A 15,593-nucleotide genomic window follows, 5' to 3' on the forward strand; every position below is an offset into this window, starting at 1 on the left:
GCACACAGCATTTTTGTGAGCACTGATGAAGAATAAGTCTTCTGGCCTTACTTTGTACCACTTGTTTCTGTGAAGAGCAAAGCAAGAACCTGCTGTAACTTGATGAATGTAGGCACGAATGCTGTGAGACATCTTTGACATCTTCACCTGTATCAGCCCCCAAAAAATGAGATCAGTAGATCTTTGCTGAAAGTACATATTATCTTGACTGTAATTAATAGTTTCGTTAATTTTCATTCCACTTAATAGTAATTGATTTCCATTCTACTTAATATTGCTTGTAACAAATGATACAAAATTGTATTCAAATGCATTAACCAAGCCAGGTAAAAATCTTAGCAGAGTAGTCAACATGTACAAAGTGAATGCTCTGTATTTTGCTGGTTTTGTTCTGTGGGTTCAAATGCTCTCTAATTTCAAAAGCAATTTCAAAGCTTTTATTTTTGGACTAAGGATGTCTTCTTTTGATTTGAAATTTGCTTTGAACATAAATTTGCTCTAGTGAAATGTGTGTATTCTGTCATGATGTTGCTGGATTTTTTACATGCTGGATTCTGGTAAAAACAGCAGCCAGATTTTTTTGTTTGATGGAAAAGTCAGAAGATTTTTCTTAATGTACCTTAGAATTTTGGAAGACCCTCTTTGGGAGCTATGCTGTGCCCTCATGGTCATGACTAAATCAGGTGCATAACAGCTCTTGATGATACTCATAAATGGGAAGTTTTTTATTGTACTGCTTTTTTCTCCTCCCTCCATTTACTGTCAAAACTGACCTTTCACATACTAGATACTAGCAGCATTTTGAGCAAGACCTGGAGATTTTCACTTCTTAGGGCTTTCTGAAAGCTGGGGGCCAATTAGATGCTTTCTGTAGCGATAAGTGAATGAGGTAATGGATACAAAACAACCCAAGTCTTCTGGCCATGCATGCGAACATACAAGATAATTTTGGAAGGGTTTTTTGTTCGGTTTTTTTTTACCCCCCAAATCTTGAGTCATTCCCTTATCTCAATAAAAGTTTTGTTTCTGAAAGAATTCTTTAAAATTACTCTCTTTAATCACAGTGCTGGAGAGAGATTTGATGGAGTTTTTAACAGATATTTCTGTAATGGAATTATGGTGATTTGTTCCTTAATACTGTTAGTCTCAACAGACCAGCTGTTTGCAGCCTCTGTTATTGCATTCATTTGGCACTGCACCTAAGTGTGGTAAAACTTCAGTTTTCATCTGAACTCCTGTATGTTCTGGAAGGCAGGGTGTCAGCATTGTAGGGCTGGTGCTCTGTGCCTAGCATAATTGGTATTGAAGTTTTTGGTATTTTGTTTCCAGCTTAAGGGCGGGGGGGACCTTTTTGTTATCAGGATCTTTGCATTTCATCTCTTCTCCAATCCCCTTGTGTCCCTCCCTTCCTCAGACATTACATACCAAAAATATGAAGTAAAATGAGAATTGGGTATTCAGCAAGCAGCAAAAACAGAAGCATGCTTTTATGTTCATCAAAAAAGGATCAGTTGTGGAGCCAAGTCATTGACCTTTTCTTCTCAGCAAACATGGGACTTTCAGGCAGAGCTGTGATCTGCTTCATAGTGAACTTACCTGTTATGAGGAAGTTTGCAGACATGTTATCTGTGAGCACACACAGGACTCACTTGAGCCCTGGAATGTTGGTCTTAGGTCCTTTACGATTAATCTACCTTTCACTAATGGGTCTTGGTCTCACTGCAGACTGTGTGAGCTTTTTGTAGATTGATGCTTCCTGCTGAAGCCTCTACAAAGTATTCCACAGTTGTGAGGTTCACAGAGGACTAAATAAGACGCTTCTTGGTCCAACTCTAACCATGGTTTACATTTAGATGTTGAGTACAGTCTAGGGCTGTGCTCATTGTGGAGGTCAGAGAGGAAGCCTGTACTTAAACCAAGCTCTTCCTCTCCTTCTTCCCTAAAACCCTCCAGGACAAGCATAACCAAAGTGCCCTGCTGCTAAAGCTGTTAAGAGCAACTCAGAGATGCCAAGGCAAGTCAAGGGGAAGGGAGACTGGGGAGGTAAGAAGGTGCTGCAGGAGCCCTGCTATTTTAAATGCTCTTGCCCACAAAGGATCCATTAGGTTTTGAAACAGCTACTCAGGAGCATTTTGTCTGAGATAGCAGCATGGCTTTCTGAATCTTATGTGGCCCAGAAGGGGCATATATTCTGCTGTATTGGTCTTCGAGGCTTAATGCATACATTACATTATTTGTCAGTTGTGATACCCTGTAGGGCTTTGTGGTTATAGGTTCATCAAGAAAGGCCTATTTTATTTAGCAATTGGCATTTTAATTGCTCATAAACCTCTGTATCCGTAGCTCCTGCAGCAAGCATCTCTATGAAGAAGCCTTAAGATGTCATAATATTTGAAAGATAAAAATATGCTTTTTTTTGCTAGGACCTGTAATTTAGGCAGCAAAATAATTGGGTAGGAAGCATCTCATATCTTTTGTTGAATATGATATGAAAGACAGTTACAGCTTTTCAAACCTGGCTTAAAGTATGAATTATCCTAGAATATTTGTGTGGATCTAATTCAGGCAACTGTCAGACAGAAATATGCTATATTCTTTATATTGTCTTGCAGGGATGCTGTGGCTGTTTCCAAAGATTTTTTTTTTCTTGCATGAAATGAGGGGAATTTGTATAGCATAGTAAATACTGTGGAGACATTCAAACCAATTAATTGGTTCCATGAATAAGTTATTTCTAATTGAGGGAAGGGTAAGTTTGGATGGACTTAAGCATTCTTACAGCATCCTTGAGAGAGGCAAATCAGAAACTCTATGAGGTGTGTTACTTCAAATGTTGATATACTTTCCAGGCTACTGAAAGAACTATTCTTTGTCATTGGGGGTATTGGTGTGAAAATGTTATTTTATCTTCTTTTTAATTAAAGGACATATTAAAAAATCCTTCCTACCTAGCCTGATTCTCAGCCTGGGGCTTTAACATTCTGCTTAGTATCCGTTTTGTTGCTTTGATGCTCACCCATTGTATTTTAGATGAGTTTGACATTATGGTTTGCCTGAGCTACTCCACCTGATGGTGAAAACAAGGAACATGCCTACTCTCAGGCACTGAGGATTTATTTGAAAAACTGTGGTCTAGGGAAAGCATTTAATGCTGTGTGTGCTGTGCGCTGCCTTAATCCAGGAGACTGACTGATGTTGTTCTGTCCCCTTTATACTCAAATGTAGAGTAGATAAGGCTATGTAAAGTTGAAGGATGGATCCTATATGGAGGAATGCCTATATATAATGACATGTGCAAGGAATCTTCTTTGAAATATTTAATCTGGCTGAAGTCAAAATTTCCTGTTGAGAATATAGTGTGAGATCTGACCATCCAAGCACGACCTGCTTACTTTCAGTCTACAGTCTTGCAAAAGTGAGGTCATTTGGTACCAACAAAAACAGGAAAGTTGCTGTAATTCATGCTGTGAAACTCTGAGAACTCTCATTGTTCTATTTGGTTTTCATAGCTGCTATCAAAAAATGCAAATTCTAAGCTGTTCTTATAGTTTTAGTCCTTTGCTAGTATTAAATACATACACTTAACATAGCACAAAGTGGTCTGTAGTGACCTTTGGTTTGCTTTTTCTTTCTTTCAGACACCCTGGCTCTGGAATACCAGGCAGTGCTGGAGCGGGTATCCATATCAGGTAAAAGTTACAGTGCTGTCTAAAAACAATCATGACGCTTTTGCAGAGCTCTGTTTTTGTTATGGTGGAGCTTTGTGCCAGTATGTTTCTGTGAATGGGCTACTCAGCATTTCAGAACATTCTTCCCATCTTGATTGAGTTCAAGATGGGAAAGATGAACATAGCTGTCACACCTGAACTCCACACATTAAATTCCAGAAGCTCCAGAGAAGAGTTTGCAGTTGAAGGAATTTAACCTAACCTAGGGTGGATATATATATATATATATGTGTGTATATATATGTATATATATATACACATATAGATAGATTAGATATATATGTATATATATGCATACATATCTATATCTATACCCTATATGTCTAGGGTATATATATATATTTTTTTTTTCTTCCCTAAGAGCAGGAAAGGGGGGGAAAAAAGCAATTGCCTGACTGGAAAGTGTGAATAAGAGGATTGGCTCTCTTAGGCTGAGGGTCAGAGTGTTTATGTGTGCCATCAGTTACCTTCTTTGAAGTTACTCCAGGTTGGTTTTGGTTGTGGATTTTTTTTTATTTCTTTCGCTTTGAAACAACTCTGTAACCATGTTGTATGTCAGACAAGATACTTGGATAAATTTATTTTATTTTCTTCTTTCCAAGTGTTAATAAGTCCCCAGAAAATAGTTAAATTCTTCAAAAAGTAGGCTTTTCTATTATAAAGAGACCTGCTCAAAGCCCACATTTTCATCATGAGCAGATGAGCTTATATACTAGCATTACTTTTTTTCTAGTTTACTCTTGCATTGTTTTTTTGCTATGTTTTAAACCCTCATTACTGATATACAGCAAGATGTTTCAAGTAAACTTTCAAAAGAAACTAAGGAATACTTAGAATTTAGTTTGCTCTGGGTTCCAAATGGACAGCATAATAATTTTTTGTATTACAGTATTGTCAGGGCTAAAATATTAGAAGACAGTATGTTGGGGAGCTTTATTTTTCCAGAGCCATCAGAGTTTGAAAGAGGCAGTTATCATCATTTTTTTCACATAGGATGCATATGTATAATTCAATAATCCCTAAGGATTAAACATGCCTCCTATGGACCACAGCTGCCTGTACTGTCAGTTAGACTCTATTAACCTTTTCTCATCTCTTTCAGCCCCTGATGCCCGACCTTCATTACTACTACATAGTTGAATTGTCATTCTACTGGTCCTTAATGTTTTCTCAATTCATCGATGTCAAAAGAAAGGTAAGAACAATGAGACTAAAAACACTGAAAGCTTTATGCTTTAACATATCATTTTTTACTTGAGGAATAGCTGTATTACATGTGCAATGAACTGGAAATACAGTTCTTTATAGTGTTCAACTCCTGCAGATATTCTTCACTGAGAAACTGTGATTGTCTTAGTCTGTTCATTGTTGCTATAATATGAGGTTTTTGCTGCACATGGAAAGAAGAGCCTGGAGAAAACATTGAAGGGCAAATAGCAGAAGCCAAAAGAACCTCCTGCTTTCATGCATGGACTTGAATGGAATTGGACAGGTAGTATCTGATAGATGTACTGTTTCTTCTAAGAGTTAAACAATAAAATACCAAGAGAAGGTCAAGACTGCCTCCTAAATTCACAGTGTCACTTAATGAGATAAGATCTATGAGTGCTTTCAGATTTTTCTGCAAAAGAACACCAAAAACATTTAATATTAAAAAGTGTTGTTATATTTAATTTTTATCCTTCTAGTCTTGGGCCTGAACATTGCTGTTAGAGAATTGTTAATGAAAAAAAACAAGACTGTCCAAATGGAAATATTTTTTCCAGAACTAGTTGCAATCCGTTCCATATGCCAAGTTCTCTCCTCCTACGAGAATCCTAGTCCATAGCAGAACAAGGAGCACAACAGTTACTCTGTAATCACAGTCCATTGAGGTATTCTTGAAGGGGCTTTAATGTTTCAAAATTAATTATGTTCAGCTTTTGAAAGGATTTTATAATATCTTTATGTGCTGCCTTCTGCTGTCATGTAAATCAATAATTGTAGGCTATGCTAATGGAAAAATTCCTGTTTATTAGAATTTTAGCAGGAGCATAACTCTGAAAAGAGTAAATGAAGGATGCATTATGACCTGAATAAATTTACTGTCATTTAGAACTACAGTGTATTCCTGGGATTCCTATGCCAGAGCTGCCTATATAGAAACACATTTCTCTGGATTTCTAGATTATTCTAGAAGTAGAAATCTCAAGAAAGCATTCACAAAAATTTTAAGCCGTATTGGAGTATAAATTAAAAAGAAAACAACCAATTTGTGAATAATACATATAAACCCTTCCTTGCATTGTCTGTAGATGCTAAACATTCTGTTAATCATGAGCTTGAAATGAGTATAACTTCCCTGTTTCACAAACTGACATAGAGAGAAACAATGCTTAATGGAGCTGTATGATAGTGGTGATGAATTTAAATCAAGAGTAATATTGACTAATACATTACGCTGCAGGGGCCAAGTCTGTTTCTTAGTTATATATAAATTACTTGTTATTAGAAAAACCTTAGGGCAACGTGCTGTGGAAATGGGATGAGACATGAAGGGGAGGAAGAGAATTGCTAACAGCCTATTTGACACCCTAGCCACAGCTCTTGAACCCAGAGCACCAGATCCAAGTAGTGTCCAAAGCACTTGCTGTGTCTGAGAATGTGCAGTGTCCAGCAGAGAGCAGGAGCACAACATCTGCAGTGCAATGATAGCAAGTCAAAAGCCTTTCATTATCAGCCCCCAGCAGGGAGCAGTGGAGATGCCATATTTATAAATGACCTATTAAATCACTCACCGGTTTGGACTGTGGAGACAGCTCTTTGTGTAGTGTAAGCAAAATTGATAATGAGGAAGATCAGACTGGAGAAATGCAGCTGTGCCCTGGTGTCACACAGTAAAAGTGTTTGGAGTGCAAGCTGCCAAGGAAGCCCACTGAGCTGAAAAATGTTAGTACTAAAGACTTACAATAGTTGGCAAAAAGGAGTACAAGCTTCACAGAGACACCAGTTCTTGCATCATAGTAATTCTCTTTTAAAAAAAGGCTTAGTTTAAAAAATGTGGAAGCCTTGTAATGCACCCCATATGCAATGTGTGGAATGGTGGCCATATGAAACAGAGATCTGTTAAACAGGAAGCAGGAAATTTGCCAGCTAATATTGGATGCTATTGTAATATTTCACAATTGGCATGTATAGAGCACATTAACAGTTCTCAACCTGAGTAAGCTGTTGATCTTTTCATGTTACAGGTAAAGGAATATTTTTATCTAAATCCTGGTTATCATTTTAGATACTTTAAATTCAGCAGCAGTGGCTGTGTTATATTCTGGGATGGTCAGAAGTGCCCAGGCAGTCTTGTGCACTGCAGGAATTCAGCCAAGTGCTTTTTTTCATGTAGTTGGGTTTGTCTGAAGGAGAGGTGCAGTATGTCCTTGCTGGAAGCAGCAGCTCTCAGCACTGGCCTAATTCCAGAACTGGTATTTTATTTAATGTAAATCAAGAGAAATGGACTTACTCCATCTCCATTTTATTCTTCTCTGATAGCAAACAGATGACTTCAAAATTTGCTTCAAGGTTTTTGTTGTTTTTTTTTTTTTTAATTTAACTTTCAAATACTTGTTTATCTTTATTTAGGTGTTACAAATTCCACCAGATTGTCTTTACCTGACTGGAGGTGTAAACCAGGCTGTTGCACAAACCTACTATTGGCATTAAGTCAGTGAACTGTGTGTATCAACTTCTACAGTTTTATAATGGCATGCTTTTAGCTTGATAAATATCTACTGTGTTGCTGTTATGATATTCTCCCTTAAGGGTGTTAATTTTCAAAGACTGAAACTAAGTATGAATTGGTGTTTTATCATCTTTTCCTAGCTTCCCATCCTTCTGTTTTGTAAAACACTGCAAAAAAAAAAAAAAAATTATGGAAGTTTGTTAGTTTCAAAAGCACCTGATGACCCTTAAAAGCAGTGAGGCTTATTTACAAGCTTTCTGGATACCTGATGTATTGGTTAATGAAAAAATATTTGACAGATACATTTAAAGAAATGTATAAAATTTCTGCTCAGAGTTTTAACATGTTTGTAGAAGGTTTAGGAGACCTTTCTGTGTATTTACAACTTTTATTTCCAAGCGTTTGGCAATTCCTAGAGCTTCTGTGTTTTACTTTTTTTTTAAATGACAGTTCAGTCATTGCAAGAATAAAGTGATCTGTAGCTGCTAATTTTCTTGAATACTGAATTTTGATTCTAGAAAATTTACATTATATTTTGCCAAATTTGGATACTAGATTTCTTTCTTCAAAGAGACTTTTCTTGATAAAGAAAGATGCACAGAATTTATGTCTTATATTTCAGTGGAAGCAGTTTAGGCTGCATATGTTTTGCAGGCCTTTCCATTTCCTTGTTGATCTGTAATATAAGCCATAAAGATGATATTTTGCCCTTCAGTGGCACTAATGCTCCATGGCCACTTGGCAGTTCAGTCAATGACTGTGACATGTTAAACAAATGTGGGTGGCAGAAGCCTTAATTCCAGAGGACTTGTCTACAAGTTGAGACCCATGGGGTTTCTCTGCTGTCTGCCCTGTGTTCTTCCCACTGATGGTGTTTAGAATAGGTTCTTTCTCCTATTCTTAGCCACAGATTTTCTTAACATAGGCACATGACATCTTCCAGCAGTTACAACTGGTGGCTATGAATCTTCTGTAAATAAAAATATCTTTCGCAAACCTATATATGATTTGAAATACATTAACTAAAAAAAACCCAAAAATTAAGAAGCCCATTCCTGTACAGCTGCTTTTCCACTGTATATGGGTGAAAGTGCTGGAGTAAGCTGGTAACACAGGTACCACTTGGTATCTATATGTTCAATACCCTTGTGTATAACTAAAATCTAATAGGTAGCTTCTTCAGAGCATAGCATTAATCAATGGCTTAAAAAAATGTCACAAAGAGGAAACAATCCCAATAACAAAGCAGTCTTATTTATATCATTGCTACTTTTTTCCCCACAGTTTTCCATAGGTCAGTCCAGCACTTCTGTTTCAGAGATGACAGAGTCAAGTGACTGTCTTTTTTAAGAAACATTATTACAGAAGGAGTTCCCCAGACAGCATTTCTTTAAGAAGACTCATGCAAAAAATGTAGAAGACTGCTGCCCAAGAACATTAGAATTTCTTACAAATAATCCATATTGTCAGGAATGCCTTCAAGAATATCCAAGAGGGACTAGAAATCTAGTATTTGTAGAAGATGAATGAGTCAGCTGTGAAAATAGATGAGATCTTCTGCTTGACTTTTTGCCCCATTAGGACTGCCCATGTGCTAACATAATTGCATTTGGAAGGAAAGTTAAGAACAGTGCCATAGTACCTGCAGGTGAAGGAGGTAAAGAGCTAGGCTGCAGTATGGCCATAGGGCAATAACAGTAGTTTACTTCTAATCCCACGGATTAAGGTAGGTGCTTTGCTGGTTTTATTATTGTGAAGTGGTGAAATGGTCTTCATATGTGTGTTTGTAGTTCCTGAAATGACTGAGATGCCATACCCTTGTTCTCTGTTATGACACTCAGAAAAAGAAACAGCCTTTAATTGTCTTTTTCTTCTGTCTGCTTGAAGAAAATGGATTTAAAGCAACAGCTTAATATGATTGCTGAATGTATCTTATTGTGTTCCATTATTCTGGGGGTCAGATAACCTGGCTTGAGAATTGTTTGGTATATACTAAGCTGACATATGAGTCTCTGTTTTTAGTCTTTCTATCTTTTCTCCCCTTCCCTGCCCTCCTACCCTTACTCAGTTTTGTGTTGGAGGTACTGGCAATGCCTACTGAGGAGTAGGAAATAGGATCTGTAGCACCTGGTAGCCTTAAACATGAGTGATAGGCTGGGAGCAGGTCCTGTCCCTCTTCAGTTAGTGAGGCTGCTCAAGCTGCAGGTTTTTCCATGGACTGGCAGGGAAGGCACGTGCTGGTACTGAGGGGCAGTGGCGCTGCACGTCCTTAAAGCCAGTGGTGCCTGCTGCATTCCCAAGGAGAGCTGGCAACACTGCAGGTGTGCTTCTCAGTACTGAAGAGACAGTGCAGTCCAGGGCTGCAGCTGCTGCTTTTCCAGAGCTGCCCCTGTGTTAACTGCAGCTCATGGCACTTCCCATAGGGCCCTCACAGGTACCTTCAGTTCCTTTGCAAACCAGGTGCTGCCTCTCTAAAGGCACAGTTTTGGTTTTCTCTGTTGTGGGCCACTTAGCTGAAGACTACCACAGCTCAGCAGGACTGGCCCACAAAAGCTGTCAGAAAGCCAGGTTCCACCTCCCAATACACTCGGTGAGCAGGCTGCCTGAAGGAACTGCTCCTTTTGTCTGCCTGGATCTCTCTCCTTTCTGTCAGCTCTGCATGAGAGCCACTCCGAGAGATCTCTGCATGAGATCTGCTGGGAGCTGTGCTACAGGTTTTACATCTGGTGCATAGAGAAACTTCCCAGTTAAATGTTGCCAGTGATCTTTTCTTAAGGGTTTTAATATCCTTTCTCAAAGCTGTGCAGGTAGTTCGGCAAAATGCCAACAAGACTTATTTTTGACTGACTCGGTACCCTGCTGAGAAGAGTCTCATTTCTGCAGGTCCTCTTCTCTCATAAATCAGTCTGGGAGCCTAGTCCAGGCAGGCAGGTTGTTCCCTCTGCTTTATCTGCCCCGTGGCAAGTATCTGGAATGTGATGCTACTTCTGGGAGCACCTCCACTCCCAGATTTTTCAATAGTAACAGTTCCTTTATGGGCAAACAACTGCGAGTTAGTTACTGGCGTGGAGACCGGCTAGCCTGCATCATTTGGGAGGCAATGGATTAGAACCAATTAGGAGGAGGTGCTCCAGCTCATTTGATAACTTTCCTAACCCTGTTACAGTGTGAAGACAAAGAACCTTGATTAAAAGCAAACAAATAAAAGCCTGGATCTGGGATTCTCCCAGTTGTTCTTGGCAGGTGCCTGCTGTCCTAATGCATTAGTGAGTGCCCTCCTTTGTAGCTGTTTTCTGTCTTCTGAATGGTGCATTATTTGGAACTTGGTTATGCATAGTGTTATAATCATATGTTACTTGGTGCATAAAAAGTACAGTGGCATTTGATTTGCATGTACCTATGCCTTTTCAAAGTAACTTCAACTGCAAATGTTTACTTTATTAGGTTGAATTACTATGAACTGAGAAGTGTGGTCATTGCCTAGCTTTCAGTAATGTTTTTGCATTTGGTTAACATACAATGATTATTTTATTCAGTCTAAATGAAATATAGCACAGGGTGTATAATACACTTATACAGTAGATCTTTTTATAACTTAAATATAATGCTAGATTTAAGTAACAACCATCCATTTTTGTATGTGAGTACAGAATATCAGTGTTTGCTTCATTGGATTTTTGGTTTTTGTGTCTTTTCCTTGCTTCTGCTTCTCTAGGACTTTGGAATCATGTTTACACATCACATTGTAACAGTCACCCTGATTACCTTCTCATATGTAACCAATTTGACACGAGTGGGAACCTTGATCTTATGTCTCCACGATGCGGCTGATATTGTCCTAGAGGTGAGATCATTTGTGTGTCATCCTGTCAGTAGGTAGAATCTTTTTGTTATGCAGAACAAGTGGTTCCTAAGCCAGTTTAAGATGGTAATGGTGGTTAATATGGTGTATTCCTTGCTTAAATATCTTGCACATGTAGCAGCACATATTTCTGATTTCAGACTGGTTTATCCTTTGATATGTTGCTTGTACAGAGCAGAGACAGGTAATGCATTGCATGCCAGGGAGGGTTACATGCAGATTCTAAATACAGCATGGGAAAATCAAAAGCTAAAGCTGGAAAATCTGGAAAGTGGGGAAAGTGGGTCAGCTAGTTCTTAACCCCTGTGACATGGTATGTGGAGAAATGACTCTGTCTCTGAAAGAATGAAGGTGTCACAGGTGTTACTGCTCTGCTTTGCTGGGCAGAGGGTGTTGGACAATTTAATGGCTTATTTGGGCATGGCCAGTGAGTTGACCTCTGACTTTTCAGGTTCCCATGCCTCTGGATCCCAGTACCAACAGTTGTATTTAGAGAAGAAGGGATGATTGAAATTCTTTTAAGTCAAGAGGGTCTGTAACTTCCATAGTGATGGCTTAGAGATGTTGTCATCCTTTATCTGTATCAGTTACTAGACAGCTCTGGGTCATGCTGGAATTTGGCTGTCTCTGAACTCTCCTCCAAACTTAATAACTGTTTCGTCTGAAATTAATTTTTATTCATGTACCCACAAAGATTCCTGTTATGCAAGAATATAGGCTTACTGTGTGAGTCATCTATTGCAAAATCAAAATCCTGCCATTCTGATTCAGTAGTGCTGTAAATATGTTTTTATATTTTAATCTTTTTTGTTTTAGAAGGCACATAACTGCCTGAGATAGAAAGCAAAAGAGAATGTGGATTTTTTGTGATAAAAATAATCACGTCTTTGCAAGTTTATTTTTCTATTTTAGCAATGTATATAGCTAGCTGTGACTTCACCTAAACTTTCTTCATTCCTCTTTTCTCATCACCAGAAAGAAGTACTTAAAGATGTTTATTCTAGATCAGACCAGTGTCTGTGGAACTATAAAAACACTAGAGAGCAGCTGTACTAGGCTAACTAAAACTTTACTCTCTGTTCATTCACTAAGACAAAGAGGAATTACTGGTATTCTCAGTGTAGTTGCAAACATCGATCAGATGTGCTTCCTCATGAGCACATACTTAAGTGGTCTTTCTAGTCAGTTCTTTCAGACCAGTTTGATTGGAAATTCTGCTAGGGCAGTGTGTCACAACATAGGTGCCATATGAGAGGAGATGGACTCTTGCATACTGCTGACATTACTGAGGGGAAGGTCAATGCAGAGGAAAAACCTATCAAACTGCAAAAAAAGTTGGTTAAATATCTTGCCATGATGGGTCAGTTGTGCACCTGACCTGTGTTACCTAGTAGATATTTGTAAAAATGAAAAGCTATTTCTGGTGGCCACTAGACTCTTTCCATCTACCATTTCACAATGAAACACATCCACTGGAAAGCTGGAAAGCATAATTTTTTGTTATTCTCATTGCAAAAACTGCACTGGTGGGAATACTGGAGGTGACATTTTTTCTACAGGTCTTAAGGTATCTGGAAGTATGGAAGAACCATAGTAGGATTTTCAAGAAATTGTAATTTTGTGTTCCTCAGTTGTAGTCATGGTTTTTAAACTCAGGAAATTGTATTCTATTGTCTTAGGTGGCCAGATTCCATCCTATAACAACATATTAATTCCCTTTGTAGTCTTTATCACTATAATTTGTAGAGTTATTGTAATTTGTTATTTGAGAACCAATGTTCCAATAGCTGTACTGTTTTTGAGAAATGGCATGCTACTACTACAAGTTGCTATAGTAATATCAGCCTCATGCACTATGAAACCAATTTTTAACAATGCCACCATGGAAATACATCCAGAATTCCTGTACTGAATTTTCCATCATCTGAAAAGCAAGGAAGCTAGTAATGCTTCTGCTTTGTATGTTGGCACCAAAGTGTTCTCTTTTCCTTAAAACTAGGCTGGGAGTATGAACTGCTAGGAAATTTGTGTGTGTCCTCTAGAAAATAGGGCTGATTCAGAAAGGTTATGTTTTCTTCACAGCAGTGGTAGCTTTCCTAATGTTCTGGGAGCTTCCTAACTTGGTTTATTTAGTGAGAAATAATCTTCATGTCCAGGTTTTTAGTGGGAATGTTGCAGAAATTGGGTAACAACCAAAAGTGCAGGTTTGGTTTTGGCATCCAGATTATCTACTTCTCTAGTTTGAATTCTGTGGTTCAGAATTGTATTCTATAAGCATAGTTGTAGTAATTTTGCTCCCTCTTCATACTCTGGAATGCCTGCACAAGTATCTTCTGGAATCCTGGGAGCTGGATGCAGGTCCCTCAGAAAGGAGCTTTGAAAGGGTTCCCAGTGGCTTAAGTGGACTCTCTGGATACATTTGACAGAAAACATGAAGAAAGACTGCCCCTATCTCAAAGCAGATATTATTTTAAAATAATTAACTGCTTGCACACTTTAACACTGTGGGAGCAGTACAGACATCTTAAAACAAACTTCCTTCCCTATATACCATTTTCTTCAGGGAGAAAAAGGTAAAGAAACTTCTGGGAAGATCAGTGTTTTACTGAGCAGTTTCAGAGAAGGGTAATGAATTAGCGAGTCCTTCACTGGGAAGGAGTCAGAAGATTGCATGAAGACAAGTGAGAAAAGCATGTAAATATAAGCATAAGGCAACAAGTTAGAAAGCAGAGGCTGAAAAGAAAGACTTGGAAAAATACTTGAAGGGGAGGTGTATAGTCTTTGAGGTGGAAACTACTCTGTATAGGCAGAAAACAAAGAAGAAGATGCTTCAGGAAAAATGTAGTATATGTGGTGCACTAGAGGAATTGAGACAAAATTTATATATAGTAGTTACTAGAAGGTCAGAGAGCATGGGGCACATGGAAGATGGATTCTGAAAATGACAGTGGAGCATACTGGAAAGGTGAGAGATAAGTTGGTAAAGATGGTAGGGACAAAGACACCATAAGCATACTGGGGTTCCCAATAACCCTCATAAAAGGCTTAGAAGAGTTTTACAGATCTGAAGTTGTAGAATCTCAAAAATGAAATTGAGAGGGAAATAAAGAAATTAAACATTTAGAATAGTTTTATGTAATGTGGTTTGGTTTTTTTTTTCCAAAGAAAATATTTTCCAGCTGCTTGGTGGAGAGGAGTTCCAAGATCACTAAGAGGTGGCCCAGTGAAAATGTTAGCAATTTCATAAAAATTTTATTTCTTCTTTTTCTTACAGCTTATACTCTGTACAAGAGAATTCAGTTGTCCTCATGGAAGTAAAAAGACATCTTTTTCTTTTGCAGGCTGCCAAAATGGCAAACTATTGCAAGTGTCAAAAACTGAGTGACCTTCTGTTCCTTACATTTGCTGTTGTCTTCATTGTCAGTAGGCTTGGCATATATCCCTTATGGTGAGTAAGGACATTGTTTTCCTCAAGCTCTAGGCACCAAACAAGCTTGGAAATAACTGTGTTATAATTGAACACCATTCTTTGCTGTTACTCTGTTTCCCAAAGCACCAGGGACAGTTTCAGACATAACCAGGTGCTGAAATAGCCTATTTGCTAGAGTGCCATTGTGTTTATGTGTGCTAGATGAGAAACATCTGGGTCTTCTGCTGGTTTTAAGCTAGAAGTGGGTTGTAGGCAACATAGCTTAAGTCTAGCAGGTGGCTGGCTGTATTGGCAGGAAAGGAGAGGAAAATGAAAATATTAGTCACCAAAAAAATTAATCAGCAGCTAAGCTTGAAGCTAGAATATTCTCAATAGCTTTCAGTGCATTCTTCATGAACACTTTGAGCTTAAAGAAAAACACAGTGGAATAAGTAGTCTAACCTGCCATAAGGATGTTATTGCCATGCAGATTGCAATACTGCAGGCTGCTCCTTTTCCACCTCTCCTTTGAATTGGGGCTCCTGGGGCAGCTGTGTAACACTTACGTCTAGAAGGTAGTTTCACAGTTTTTAGTTTAATTTCGCATCTTCCCAGACAGTCAGCTGCTTGCATGTGCTTGCACTCTTGTAAGCACACAGACTTAGCATAAATGTTTGGTTCTTTAGCTAGGATCTTCTGCATCCAGGGGGCTCATTAGGAAACACATGGATGTACTTCATTGTAAAAATGCATTGAAGTCTTTCTGCAATCTGTGCACTATATATGAGGAGGACTGAGAGAAAGTGTTGGCCTTGGCTCTTTACTATTCTCAAGCTTCTCTTTCTTATAAACAGAACTAGCACAGATATCTGTATTTAT

The 15,593-nt window shown here is 38.4% G+C and overlaps 1 protein-coding gene across 1 annotated transcript in view; it reads left to right on the forward strand.

The window, feature by feature from the left end:
• The window catches only part of CERS6 (ceramide synthase 6), a 94,139-nt gene that overhangs the window by 62,267 nt on the left and 16,279 nt on the right, over nucleotides 1-15,593 (forward strand). The window contains exons 5-8 of the mRNA XM_021534753.2: nucleotides 3,639-3,689; nucleotides 4,831-4,923; nucleotides 11,159-11,287; nucleotides 14,647-14,753. Coding sequence (XP_021390428.2) covers nucleotides 3,639-3,689; nucleotides 4,831-4,923; nucleotides 11,159-11,287; nucleotides 14,647-14,753 — 380 coding nt within the window. The remainder of the gene's footprint in view (nucleotides 1-3,638; nucleotides 3,690-4,830; nucleotides 4,924-11,158; nucleotides 11,288-14,646; nucleotides 14,754-15,593) is intronic.

Source organism: Lonchura striata, chromosome 8, assembly GCF_046129695.1.
Source record: "Lonchura striata isolate bLonStr1 chromosome 8, bLonStr1.mat, whole genome shotgun sequence".
In the NCBI taxonomy this organism is placed as follows: domain Eukaryota; kingdom Metazoa; phylum Chordata; class Aves; order Passeriformes; family Estrildidae; genus Lonchura; species Lonchura striata.